Source organism: Dermatophagoides farinae, chromosome 3, assembly GCF_024713945.1.
Source record: "Dermatophagoides farinae isolate YC_2012a chromosome 3, ASM2471394v1, whole genome shotgun sequence".
In the NCBI taxonomy this organism is placed as follows: domain Eukaryota; kingdom Metazoa; phylum Arthropoda; class Arachnida; order Sarcoptiformes; family Pyroglyphidae; genus Dermatophagoides; species Dermatophagoides farinae.
Window position 1 is genome coordinate 1,955,013 of NC_134679.1, and position 13,945 is coordinate 1,968,957.

At 29.9% G+C, this 13,945-nt stretch overlaps 2 protein-coding genes across 7 annotated transcripts; both read right to left on the reverse strand.

The window, feature by feature from the left end:
• Nucleotides 1-107: 107 nt before the first annotated feature.
• LOC124498560 (protein Skeletor, isoforms B/C) lies at nucleotides 108-4,116 on the reverse strand. Its single transcript, XM_047062331.2, has 12 exons — nucleotides 3,925-4,116; nucleotides 3,678-3,851; nucleotides 2,888-2,975; nucleotides 2,701-2,809; nucleotides 2,503-2,639; nucleotides 2,319-2,420; nucleotides 2,066-2,249; nucleotides 1,880-1,982; nucleotides 1,678-1,708; nucleotides 1,533-1,598; nucleotides 515-1,427; nucleotides 108-382 (listed from the first exon to the last, which is right to left on the reverse strand). Exons 1-12 carry the CDS (start codon nucleotides 4,034-4,036, stop codon nucleotides 203-205), a joined length of 2,199 nt encoding a protein of 732 aa, XP_046918287.2. The 5' UTR covers nucleotides 4,037-4,116; the 3' UTR covers nucleotides 108-202.
• On the reverse strand, nucleotides 4,039-13,408 carry LOC124498557 (fibroblast growth factor receptor 2). Of its 6 annotated transcripts, none has more exons than XM_075729777.1 (12): nucleotides 12,761-13,408; nucleotides 11,004-11,109; nucleotides 9,981-10,646; nucleotides 9,697-9,902; nucleotides 9,506-9,629; nucleotides 9,258-9,421; nucleotides 9,008-9,128; nucleotides 7,562-7,976; nucleotides 7,219-7,442; nucleotides 6,894-7,150; nucleotides 6,345-6,815; nucleotides 4,039-6,265 (listed from the first exon to the last, which is right to left on the reverse strand). In XM_075729777.1, exons 1-12 carry the CDS (start codon nucleotides 12,908-12,910, stop codon nucleotides 5,510-5,512), a joined length of 3,660 nt encoding a protein of 1,219 aa, XP_075585892.1. In that variant the 5' UTR covers nucleotides 12,911-13,408; the 3' UTR covers nucleotides 4,039-5,509. The 6 variants fall into 6 exon arrangements, with proteins under 6 accessions (XP_075585892.1, XP_075585893.1, XP_046918283.2 ...); XM_075729778.1 differs by having other exon boundaries at nucleotides 12,491-13,408; XM_047062327.2 differs by having other exon boundaries at nucleotides 12,085-13,408.
• Nucleotides 13,409-13,945: the final 537 nt, after the last annotated feature.

Sequence of the window (13,945 nt, forward strand, 5' to 3'; positions counted from 1 at the left end):
GAAAACAATAGTGGTGAATAATAGTAGTTTTTTTTTGTGAATATCCGGCCAACAATGACACCTAGCGAGTGATTGATTGAATATAAACGATGTAATTTTCTTCTCTCTTTTTTTTCCAAAATAGAATTTGTTTGATTTTATTTATTTATTTATTTTTTTTTTGATACATACACACGAATCATACAAATGAAAGAAAAAAAAATTACAACAAAATAACAACAACAACAATAATAAATGCTAATGTTTTTAGTAATGATATCCGTGATGATGATGATGATACTTTGATTTTCCATCCCATATTTTTTTCGGTAAAACTTTGATAAAATACTATATCTGGTGTATTGTTGTCAGGTCTCCAACGAAATGATCCAACGTTTCCTTTCTATAGAAAAAAAAATCAAACAACCAACCAACAAACCAACCAACCAACCAACCGACAAACAAACAAAAAAAAAAATAAAAAAAAAAAATTAATTATCATGTGTTTTAGTAATGTTAATTATACGAAACATACTCCACAATATAATCGTAATGTTTTACGATAATCTTCAATAGAATAAATGAATGATGGATCAACTCGTGAACTTTCAATCAATTCACAATAACGTCCTGTTCCTGGTTTTGGATCAACAATATCATCATGAAATTTAACTCCAGCATAGATATGATGATTAACGGAAAAATTATTAGGATTGCCACCTTCACGTGAATCAGTTATATAAAATGGATGATAATGTTTTCTATCTGTACGATTATCACCGGTTTCAATCAAAAATGTATAATCATGACCACGAACTACATGTAATTCTGGTATGAGTAAATCATTTATCCAGAATGCAATTCCAGGCGATTCTTGGCCAGTGATCGAAGTATAGCCTTGTTGTGCATTACCAGCTGGTCCAATTACCACATGAAATACGTGATTGTTGTTGGTTTTTATTATGGCCGGTTTCCATGGTCTAAGTTCGTAAATAATTTCTGTCTCAGAAAGCTGTGAATTTGCTATGGTGTTGAAAATATTTGCCGGTTCGTTGATCACTTTGTCCCATAAATTTTCATGACAATTTCTTTTGTAATTTTTACGGCCAAAATTAACAACAGTCATTGGACGATATTTGGATTGATGATATTTAGTATTAACTGCTACCGTATGATAACTTGGATTTTTATGTGTATCCAATGTACCGATTGCTGCAACAATTGGATTCGGATCATGAACTAAAAATGGTAGATCATTTTGATGATCACCCATTACCGATATTGTCCGTCGAAATGTAACTTTGATCAATCCATCAATGTAACTAGACATAAGCAATTCCAGATTATTGTTACCGCCTACGATCGTATCTGGACAAACACCGATACCCGTTTGAATGTTACATTGAGTTTTGGCCGTTACAGTGAAATCTTCCAGAACAACTTTATTACTATAACAAAATATCAAGAATAAATTGAAAAAAAAGAAAAGAAATGTATTTTTTTTCGTTTGGTTGATCATCCTCATTGTTTAATAGAATTTATATACAAGTTACCTGTCAGCATCATAATATGTAACGAATATATCGGATCCAATCATTTTACTTTGCTTAAGTGAACCACTGGGGAGAAATCAAATTAGATTTGAAACAAAAAAAAACATGAAGTGTTTCATTTAATGACGTCTATTTATACGAATACCTCAATCCAAATGCAGCATATTGATTCGATGCTTTATATAGATGTATATGTTTGGTCCACGTCAAAAGTTGTAACAAATTTTTTTTTGTTGTTGTCAAGCATATAAATAACATTCAAGTTTTTTGAAAAGAACATTGAAAATCAGTTTGAAGAATGGCACCCAATAGACTATTATCCATCAATAAATGAATATTATACTTACCGATTCTTGCTTCAAGTTGTATGTAAATATCTGGATGTCGAATTTCCCATGAAACATGCATCAATCCAGGTAATATCGATTCACAATTGGAAAATAATGTGACCTATTTGCAAAAAAAAAGAAAAGAAAAAAAGAGACGAGACCATTTTTTATCCATTTTATTTTGGTTGTCGTTTGTATGCTTACATAAGTCAACATGAATGCCATACTTGGCGGTATATTCAAATCTTTATTATTGATTCGAATGTAGCCATAGTTTTTATTATTTTCCGGATCATATATAGCGAACCAATCAATATTATTAAGACTTATATCACGTGGTAATCGTAATATGATATCTTCATTGTAATAGTTACGTAATTTTGAAAAGCTAATTGAATTTTTTTTTTAAATTTTTAGATCATATAGGTTACAAATTATGTGCCACAATGTAACAAACCTTGCATGTTCATCCGGTATTTTAATACCATAGAAATTCGGTATCGTACCATGGCCAACAAAAAAACCACAACGTAAACATTCGATACTATAGTAAAGTTTTCTAAAGTAATTCAAATTGTATATGTAATAATATTTCAAATTTTTTTTTATCATCCAATCATCTGCATAATTTTCAAATCTACCTGATCAAAATGGTTTTATCATCGACAGCCATAACAGTTTTAGCTTTTACCAAATCTTTTGTGTCCATCAATGGTCCTAAATTTTTCATTTCTGGTATGGCAATCGATTTGAAAATACGTATCTCAGCAAGATTTTTCTGTTCATTTTTTCAAAGATGATTTTGATTATGATTATTGAAAATGTTCATGAAAATTTACCAAAAGTCTTTTACTCCACAATGAAATCAAACGAATTTTATCCACAGAAATTCCTTTCGGCAAAGTGAGTAAAATATTTTGATTCTGATAACGTCCCAATTGATGAAATCTTTTATATTACAATGAAAAAAAAAACAAAATGAATATTCTCCATCATCATTACACTAATAATAAATTAATTGCTCACCTTCCAAGCTCATCAGGTAATATGATTCCTTCTGAACCATGACCACCATTGTGGCCAATGTTGTAGCCACCAACTTTGAAATAGACATCTAAATCATCACATGTTATGAAAATGTTTAAATCGGGTGCATATAAAAAACAAATTTCAAAAACAATCAAACAATTAAATCTTGACTGTGTGTGTGTGTGTGTGTGTTATGTAAAAAAAAATTTATGTTCAAATGAAAGTTTAAGGGAAGAAAAAATTGCTTCCGTATCATAAATTGATCGTAAATGTATCAGTGTGTGTGAGTTTTCGGCGGGCAAGGCCAAAACATTAGGCACAAGTTAACATGATCATTAAAAATGGTATATATTTTATTTTGGCTTCTGCTGCAAAACAAAAACCAGACTTTTTATAAGTGACAGGCTTAAAAAAATATGTATGTGGCATATATATAATTTGTGTGTGTGTGTGTGTGTGTGTGTGTGTGTGGTCAACAACAGATACATTATGCAAATTAGACATTACACATTTGCTTTGATAATAATTTTTTTTTCTTTCCTTTGCTTTACATGAGACAATTTTTTTTTCTTTTGATCTCTTTTTCTAAAAACTATTAATGCTAATGTTGACCGCGATTGACTCTCTTTTTTTTTCTTTATCTATTAGCAATCGACCAAGCGTTTATTACAATACAGCCCTGAAACACACACAGACAGACAAAAAACTGTTCACGTGTGTAGACCGATTTGAATTTGTGATTTTTTTTTAAATAATGAAGTGTAAAAAAAAATAAAATAAATCCTACCTGATTCTTGGCCATCGAAACTAAAATTGTATAAAAACAATGTATGTTTATTAACAAAATAAACATCACCGGCAACAATAATATTATGATGACGATGATGATTGTTGTTCCAATCACGATTAAATGATCCAACATATTTACCGAAATATCGACTATTTCCAATATCCATAGGATCTATATTAATCAATTGATTATAAATTGATTGATTCAATTTTGTTAACTAATAATAATAACAAAAAAAAAATACCCAATGATGATAATGCTCCAAATAGTAACCATGAAAATAAAATAATTATCATGGTAGAATGAAATTTGCATTTCGATGATTTGAATGATGTGAATGATGATAATGGAACCATAATTTGTTTGTTTTTTTATTTATTTATTAATTTTAATTTAGTTTATCATATCATATAAATATTAATGGTTGATTAATTGTGAGTGTCTATGTGTGTGAGTTATAATGAATCAAAATGTTGATATGCACCAATATATCGAACAATCACGATATAAAGTTAATTAAATAATAAAAAAAAGATGATGATGATGATGATTATGAATTCTTTTCGTCAATAAAATGATTGTTGTTGTTGTTGTTGTTGTTGTTTTTGTTGGCTGATATTGAATGAACGGGGTAGAATGTCTGTTTGTTTGTTTGTTGCTGTGTATTCAATCATTTCATCACAATTATTATTAATATTTTGTCACAATATCCATTGATTGAATGATGTGATGAACGAAACGGAAAAAAACCATATCGTACAATCGATATAGGAAGAAGGAAACATACAGTACAGGATAAGAGTTTTTTCTTTGAAAAATTACAAAAATCAATATTTACTCAATGATCCAAAATGGTGTGAATTGAATTCTTTGATTCTACACTTACACAAACACAACACATTGAAAACAAGAAGAAAAAATGATATTTACAATGAAATGAGCGCGTGTGTATGGGGGGGTGAAAAAAAAATGGAAAACAGAAAGAAAACAAAAACAAAAACCAAGAATATTCGAAACTGGTAAACAACAATTGTTAATGATAATGATGAAATTAATAATGACAATTCATGTCATTTATATGTTGTACGATCCAAGATGAATGAGGTTTTCAAAGCAAATAACCAAAAAGAGAAATAAAAAAAAAGAATGATCAATGATCATATCGAATAAATGAAACATTAAACATACACACACACACACAACAACAACAACAACAACAAGCATTCGTGCGAAAGGAACTTTCGTTACGAAGAAAAAAAAAACAGAGAGCCAGATCCAAAATGTGTGTGTGTGGAAATGGGGAAAAAAATGATTGAAAATAATAAATGAATATTTTTTCAAGTGTATATGACAGTTGTTGACATTCGCCACACACTAAACACCTACGATATCGGTCAATTGTGAAATTCTCTTTCAATATTATGTGTTTCCTTGCTTGCCTTTAAGATACCGGGTGTGTTTCAATTTTTTTTTTTTTTTGGATCGGCCGACGATCCGAATCGTCGAGTCGTGTGTGTGTGTGTGTGTGTGTGTTTATGTATGATTTCATTGGACTTAGTATAGTTATCGAGTCGGATATAAGCTTTGTCATTTCGGTTATTTTTCTTTGTATGGTGTGTGTGTGTGTGTATAATGCAATGGTCAGACTAGTGTGTGTGTTTGTTTGTGTGTTTATGATGATGAGGATGATTTTGTCTATGAAAACTGCTTAATATCACATTTATGTCAATAGTAATACCGAAAAAAAAGATTCTTTTTGTGTGTCTATCTATCAATACATCTTAAATCCGATAATCAAAATGATTGATTATCGTTGTTGTTGTTGTGGTTCAATTTTCATTTTTTTCATGTTGCGGTCTAATCATAGTAGCTGATGTGGCTACTGTGATTGATGATGGTGATGATGATGATGATGATGATATTGGATGATTATTCGTCGCTTTTCGACATAAAAAATCAAAATCATAACATTTGTTGATTATGGTAGCCGGTTTTATTGAATTCGTTTGTGGCATGACCACCAATGATGTGGTTGTAATATCCTTGTCCTTATGTATGATGGTTAAATCATTGTCATTCACATATGTACGATTATGATGTATGAATTGGGTTGTTGTTGGATCATTTGGATATACAATTGCTTCAACAACGTTTGTAGTTGTGTAATCATCCAATTCTTTTGACACTTTGTTATTTTCCTGTTGGAATAATGTTGATGATTGTTCACGCAATAATGTTTCACGTAATGCATTGCCATTGATATAATGATGATTAGCACCGGCAAATCTTGATGTATTCATATTGAACCATTTACCCGGCGATGAATCATTATCATTAGCTGGATCCGATATACCTAATGTTGATATTGGTAAATTGATTTTTGTTGGCATAAATGTGGCCGCTGATGCATGCCAATTATTATATCGATGTTCATTATCATTATCATTATAATCATCTCTTTTTCTAAGCCTATCATTATCATAATCGGATGCAGCAGCAATAGTCGATTCGTTTGTTTCATCTTCATCGGAACTAGATGCTGAAGAATGGACATCAACACCTGGAAAATGAAGAGTTGCATATTCCTATACATATTTTTTAAGTACAAAAAAAATGATTATTTTTTTTAGAAAATTCCGATCGAATCCAGTCAAGATTACATACTCTATTTGTACAGGAAAATGATATTCTATGAATTTCTTTGACTAGTTGTGCAAAACTTGGACGTTCATTTGGCTGTTTTTGCCAACATCGACGCATAATATCATATATTTGTTCATCCGCATTGATTGGCTGTTCCATACGATATCCACCTTCTAAACGTTTCCATAATTCATGAACATTGATACCAGGGTATGGTGTTCGTCCTAATGTCATTATCTCCCATAATAGAATGCCAAAACTCCAAACATCCGATTGTGTTGTATACATTTGATTTTCCAATGATTCTATAGCCATCCATTTGATGGGCAGTCGACCATTTGTTGTTTTACGATAATAATCGCCTTGAATTCTTCGTGCCAAACCAAAGTCGGCAATTTTAAGAATATTATTTTCACAAACAAGAACATTACGAGCGGCCAAATCACGATGTACACATCTTTTGGATGATAAATATTCCATACCGCGAGCAATCTACAACAACGATAATAATGAATTCACATAACCATTAATTTAATAATGTTGTTAATGTAAAAAAAAGTAAATCCAAACCTGATATCCAAAATCGACCAGATCTAAAAATGTCAATGATGAAAATGTTTTTTGTTGCTTTTGCTGTTGTTGTTGTTGTTGTTGATGATGATGCTGATGTTGAAACATTTCAGGAACATAATGAAACTCTTTTGGGCTATTGATACCGTTGTTCTGTTGTTGTTGTTGTTTGAATGCAATCATTTCTTCTCGTTTTTTGCGAAGAAAATCCCTAAGATTTCCGTAAGGTGCATACTCTACGACTACCCATAGTGGTCCTGGTAATGAAAAGCAATTTGAGGGATTATAAAAAAAACGTTAATATTAAGCACACACACACACATACCATTTTGTGTACAGCATCCAATCAAATTGATTATATTTTGATGTTTTCCAATACGTTTCATCACTTCTAATTCGGAAATCAGATTAATCATTTCATCATCAGAATGTCCTTCTTTTAACATTTTGACAGCCACTTCAGTTTTATATATTGAATCTGCCAATTCTCCTTTGACTACGGTACCAAATTCACCTTCTCCTAATTTTTCTTTCCAATAAATCCTAACACTTGATGATGATGATGATGATAATGATATTGATAACAAACAAAAAAAAATAGAAAAAGATAAATTTTTTTTTTTTGGTTAATTGATTCATTTATATATTTATTCTATTGGTCAACTTACTTGTTACGTTCCATTTCCCATTCCTTATCTAACGGTATTTCATATTGTGTTATGCCAGATTTTTTAGCCATATGTTCATCATTTGAATCAATCAAAATGTGTTCACAATCAATTTTGACCAATGGTGAAAACATATCAAACGAATTTCCTTTACCATCCAATAGATTACCTAATTCATTGTTGATCATCAATGTTGGATCATCACCACCATTCGATGATAAATCATATGACATTGGATTTTCAAGTATAATTTTCTTTTTGATTATAAAACTTTTTTGTGCTACAATAGTTATCTTTTTATTTGTTTGTAAACGGCTATTGTATAGAATATAGGTGACCATCAACGTTGCCAACAATATCAATGAACATAATACCAATAACATGTGGTGCACATATGGTGTGAATGAAAATGTCTCTACAGTGTCAAATTTTTTTTTTTTTTTTGACAAATAAAAATAATGAAAAAACGAATGAATGAATGAATGAAAAAAAAGTGAAAGAAAGCGAAAAAGGAAAAAAGCGCGGCATGAAACAAATTGAAATATATTTCTATATATATTGCATTTATTTAGGGTTTTCTTTCATTTGATTTATCTTGTCATTTGGTCATCTTCTTATTCCTAAATGATTTGGTTTTGACCATTTTTTTTATAAATCCATAAATGACTCATTTATCGATTTGAAAATATGAAAATTCAAAAAAAAACTAGACCAATCCAGATAGATGCAGATTGGATAATGTTCGACATTTATATGTTAACATCATAGAACACACATCATCATATACACACAAGCAACATTTTGTTTGTTCATTTTTTTCTGGTTGGCTAATGTTGTTTGATTTTTTTTTCCATTTCTCTGCATATATATTCATGATTCCGGCTTCATTACAAATGCCAACATTATATTACATTAGTTGTTTGTTGCCAATTGTTTCAAACAGTTTTTTTGATGATGATGATGTTCAATAGAAAATTGTTGCATGAATCTATCTCTCTGTTACTGTTGTTGAACATCATCATCATCATCATCACATGAACAAAATCATGGCTGACTGTGTTATGTAAACTAATAAATGATTTGTACGACTAGAAACAAGAAACAAAAACAAAAAAATCAACCAAACTAAACTAAAAACGATATCTAGATGTTATTGTGAAACTGAAGCGCCGAATATGGTTCCAATCCAATTTCGACTCTATTAAGGCGATTAATTATTATTATCATTATACAGTAACACAAACACATAGCAACAACAATCAGGCAGAATTTTTCAAATCACATAAACATAAACAAACACAAACAAAAAATTTTCATTTTGTCTTGATATGTTGTTGTAATGAATTCGATCTTTGATTTACATATGTCAGAGAAATGTAATGAGAAGCTTTTTTTTTGATAGACTAGAATATGAATTTTGAAAACCAACATCAAAAGAAAACATACCTGAAATAACGTTGAGTAAGAAATAACGTTCAATAGTTCCATAACGATTGCTGACTATGCATGTATAATTTCCGCTATCATCAGTGCTTACATTTACTAGATTCATCATTAGCCATGATCCCTAATTTGTGTGTGTGTGTGTGTATTCGTATGGGTGATTCATATTTGATGATTAATTGATTTGATTATGAATATATTAAAATAAACAAAAAAAATGATCATTCATTATGATGATGATATAAATGCTTACATTAATTTTTCTATATGTTTGATTTGAATAAACACGGAACCAGCTAAAATTAGCATTCACTGATGAACGATATCGACAATCGAATGTAATGTTTTCACCAATAGAAATTGTATTATTGATCTTGACATTCAAATTAGTTAATACGGGTGGATGTCGTAATGAATCTGGATCGTAGTCGGAAATCAATCAGTCAGTCATCAATCAAAAAAAAATAATGAAAAATCTTCAATAGAATATTTATAGCTTACAATGTACACGAAGATCGAATGTAAAATTATAATGGCCATATGGATTCTGTACATTACATGAATAATTACCAGAATCGGATTCACCAACATTTTCTAGATCTAATTTCCATCGATCAATTTTCATCTTTATATATTTATATATATAAAAACAATTATTCAAATCAACAGGTATAGACCAAAAAAACACTTACACTTTCACCATCATTACGGGTAAAACCTTTGAGTATACGTGTTCCTTTATACCAACGATATTTGGTATTATTTTTATGGCCACGAATTGGACAACGAAATTTAACTAAATGTCCTGATTGTTTTTCCATTTGCATTATTGAAGGAAATTCGCTTACATTGTATATACGAAACTCTTTGCCATCATTGTCGATATATTTTGGTTCTGCTGTTGTGTGTATGTGAAAAATAATGTTCAATTTATTACTTATTCAATAATGAATGATGATGATGATGATAAACTTACAATTTAATGGAAAATCTTCAACTTCTTCTTCATCTAGATCTTTAGCTAGATAATCCTCTTCATCATCATCTTCATATTCATCGCCACTTTCATTGTGAAAATCATTACCAAATAACCATGTTTCGCTACCGATAACATCGACATCAAATGTATGTGAGTTACCATCAATCACTGTATGATTTATTTCATTTCTAATCATTGATTGATTGTCTGTTGATTTTTCCGCTCGAAACAATTGAGCATTCGGTTGTAAATGATCATCAACTTGATGATGTGGCTGAATGATTTTCAATTCATATTTAAATGTTTCATTTTTCGAAACTAATGTTTGATCATTTGAATTGATCATCCAAACAGAACAATAATATATTCCCATATCTTTTTCATTTAGTTGTTTGATTTTCATCAAACTAGCCTCATCCATATTGGCTGATTGGAATCGATATCGTTCATCGGTACCGATAAATTTTTTGCCTTTAATTTCTATTGGACCTAACCATTGGCCATTGTCACGATACCAAGATCTTTTCAATTGCAAATTTTTTCTATTTGAATGATCATCATAATCAACACGACAATTGAAGGTTATATTTTGATTCAATTCTCGAACAAAATGATTTGAAGATCGATTCTTTTGTTGTCTTATGAGAATGATTGTTGCAGCACCTAGATATGTAATGAAACGGAACGAAAAAAAAAGCAAAACAAAAAATTTATAATGGTCAAGTATCAAGTTTCTCAAAGTTGAATTCACACACACACAGAGAAATAAAATAAAAAAGTGGAAATTAAGTCAAGTGACATGTGTGTGTGTGTGTGAGTATTTTGGTCAGTTAATGGTCAAAATGCGGGGAAGAAAAAATTTTTCCCAATTCATCAAGTCAAGGTTATGACTATATTTCGAAATCGATTTATATGTACCATGAGAATATTAAAATATGGATTCATACAGAACCAAATATCAATATTCATCGATTTATTACAAATTCAAAAAATATTTACAATCAAGAGAAAAAAACTTACTTTTTCCATTAGCAACGGAAACCGGATGTGAATTCGATATGGATGATGTAAACACAACAATAATTGTGATGATGATATGTAACCTTATTAGGGCCATTGTTTTTAGCTATATCGATTGATTTTTGTTGAAAAAAAAATTTTAAATTTAATGAAAACCGGTAAAAAAAAAGATAAAATGAACTAGGAACAATGAAAGTAAATGAATGAATGAATAAATCGACCATTTGGTTTGGCACAGTGAACATTGAATGAATTGAAAATTCGTTGAGACTCTCGGGTCTTATGATGAGACAATTTGTGAAACTGTCACATTTGAAATGAGAATTGACAATCACCGACATACATACACACACACAAAGACAACTAAATATAAGAAGGGTATACAGAAAACATTTGGGTGCTATTCAAATGTTTGTTTGTTTTTTGTTATGAAAAAAAAAAATGATGATGATGGGTCGGTCACATTGTCCGTTTGATGGTGGTGGTATGGTGTTTTGTGTGTGTATGTGGCTGTTATATTTTTTTCATTCTGTTCCAATGTCTTCATATACTGATAGTAAATTCATCATTCATTTATTCATCCAGCTAAAAAAGATTATTCACAAAATGACTTAAGTAAAAAAAAAAAGAAAAAAGGAAAAAAAATACTGAATGAAGATGAACTTAACATACAACACTGATGTGTCGACTATTGGAAAGAAATTTTCAATCTAAATGAAGCTTCAATGTTTTTTACTGCCACACACACACACACACACAAAAAAACACATTTGTAAATGAAAGAAAAAAAAAATAAGACAAAATCATCATCATCAAAGAAAAAAAAAAGATCATCATCTATACACATCTGTAGACCATATGGTCGAAATCGATTACAAGTAAAATGTGTTTATATGACTATATGGACAACATTGAAGAACGATCGTTTTTTTTTCTTTTTAACCAAATTCAAATGACCAGATATTTCTTTATCGGTTATGATGATGGTGTGTTAATGGTTAAAGATGATCGAAAGAAAAAAAAAAGAAATGGCCAGATTTACCAAAGAAAAAATCACAACGGAAGCAACATTTAACAATACTTAGAGTGGGCACGTGTCAGAAGTGGCCAGTTTTTTTTTTTTTTTTTTGGTTGTCTTTAGTCAAATGATGATGAGTTGGATATTTCATTTAGATGACACGTGCCACATGATGATCTTTAAAATGACATTTATGGTAAAAAAATAAAGAATCTTTTGACGATGATGATGATGATGATTGTATGGTTTGATTATTTTCTTCAAGCGTAATAAGAATATTTCCGGTGCTATCTTATGCACGGTGAATAAGCAAAACAAAACAAAACATAAAAAAAATAACATGCAACAAGTCACAATGAATGAAGATTCAAAATGAATGAATTTATTTTTCAATGATATCGTTTGTCAATGAAAAAAAATGACTGTATGAAGAATTTAAAAGAATCTTTGAAAATGTTTTTTTTTCTACTGTAAAGTTTAAAAAATGAAAATTGTTTGTATATCAAGGTCTGTTTTATTTCAACGTTGTTGAATTTCATTGTCGATCATCAATAGATCATATACACGGTTATTGATGATATGATGATGGTGCGTGTGTGTGATGAATACGCCATTGATAATCGAATTCTTTAAAGATTTATTTTTTTTTTATACATTTACATACTAAACAAACACGAACACACACACACAAACAACGAATACAAATAAACAATAAACATTCACAAGATGAGAATTTTACATTTTTGTCTGTTTGTATGTGAATTAAAAGAATTTTAGAATCCGCTATGCTCAAGTTTTTGTGCGTGTGTGTGTGTGTGGGTGAGTATTTTTTTTTTTTTTTTTTTTTTGCAAATGAATGCAACAACTTTTGAACTAATGAAGCAAACATACACACTAAATAACATTTACACTGAAATGATGATGATGATGAGAAACAGTAATGTAGTAGCGGGATGAATTTTTTTTTTTTCAATGAAACGAAAAAATCAAAATTTACAAATTTTTTTTGATGAGATCAGCTGTATCATTTGTGACAAAAAAAAAAATGAACCATAGATTCATTTGCATTATTTGGTTCAGTTTTTGTTTTGCTGCTGCTGCTCACTTTCTCACATCATTATCCACTATGAATATTGGCGCCATAGCCACCAAAAATTATTATTATGAAGATCGTTTTTTTTCGAAATTCTCCAAATCATCATCATCATCATTTACATTTTAAATAACAAATAACAATTATTGCAAGCATGCAAGCAGCCAAAAAAAAAACATAAACATTTTCATCACAACATGAAAATTCAATAGATGGGCATTCAGAGTTCCATAATAAATCGAAATCGATGATGTAATTTTACAACTACACCAATCACCACCATTCTCTTTACATATACAGCATTTAGAAGCAGCATTTTCTAAATTGATGTGTTTGAAAAAAAACAAACCCTTAAAAAAATGTATATTAGCGGCGCCATACGGTGCCTATCTCGATTCAAATTTGTTGTTGTTGTTGTTGATGATGATGAGGATGATGATTGTTCATCAACAACAACATGCATACACACACACACACCCCTTTTTTTGTTATAGCATCAAGCGTTTATCGCCTGTTGTTTTTCTTTTTTTTTCCACGGAACGTTTACAATAAATTCCGTCGTCCGTTATTCAGTATACGCGGTTCGAACAAAAAAAAAATATAATCCACATTTTCATTCTAATTCGAATGTTAGTGTGAGTGAATACATGTATTTTTGGTTTTTTCACTGTTTTTATACGTCGCACAGGAAAAGAATACTGTTTTTTTTTTGCTAGAAAAAAAATATATATAGTACATTAAAGCAAAAAAAAAAAAAAATGAGGAGCAACAGGAGTTTATTTTTAGTTTTATTTTATTTTATTTTTTTCATATATATTCAGTTTACACACA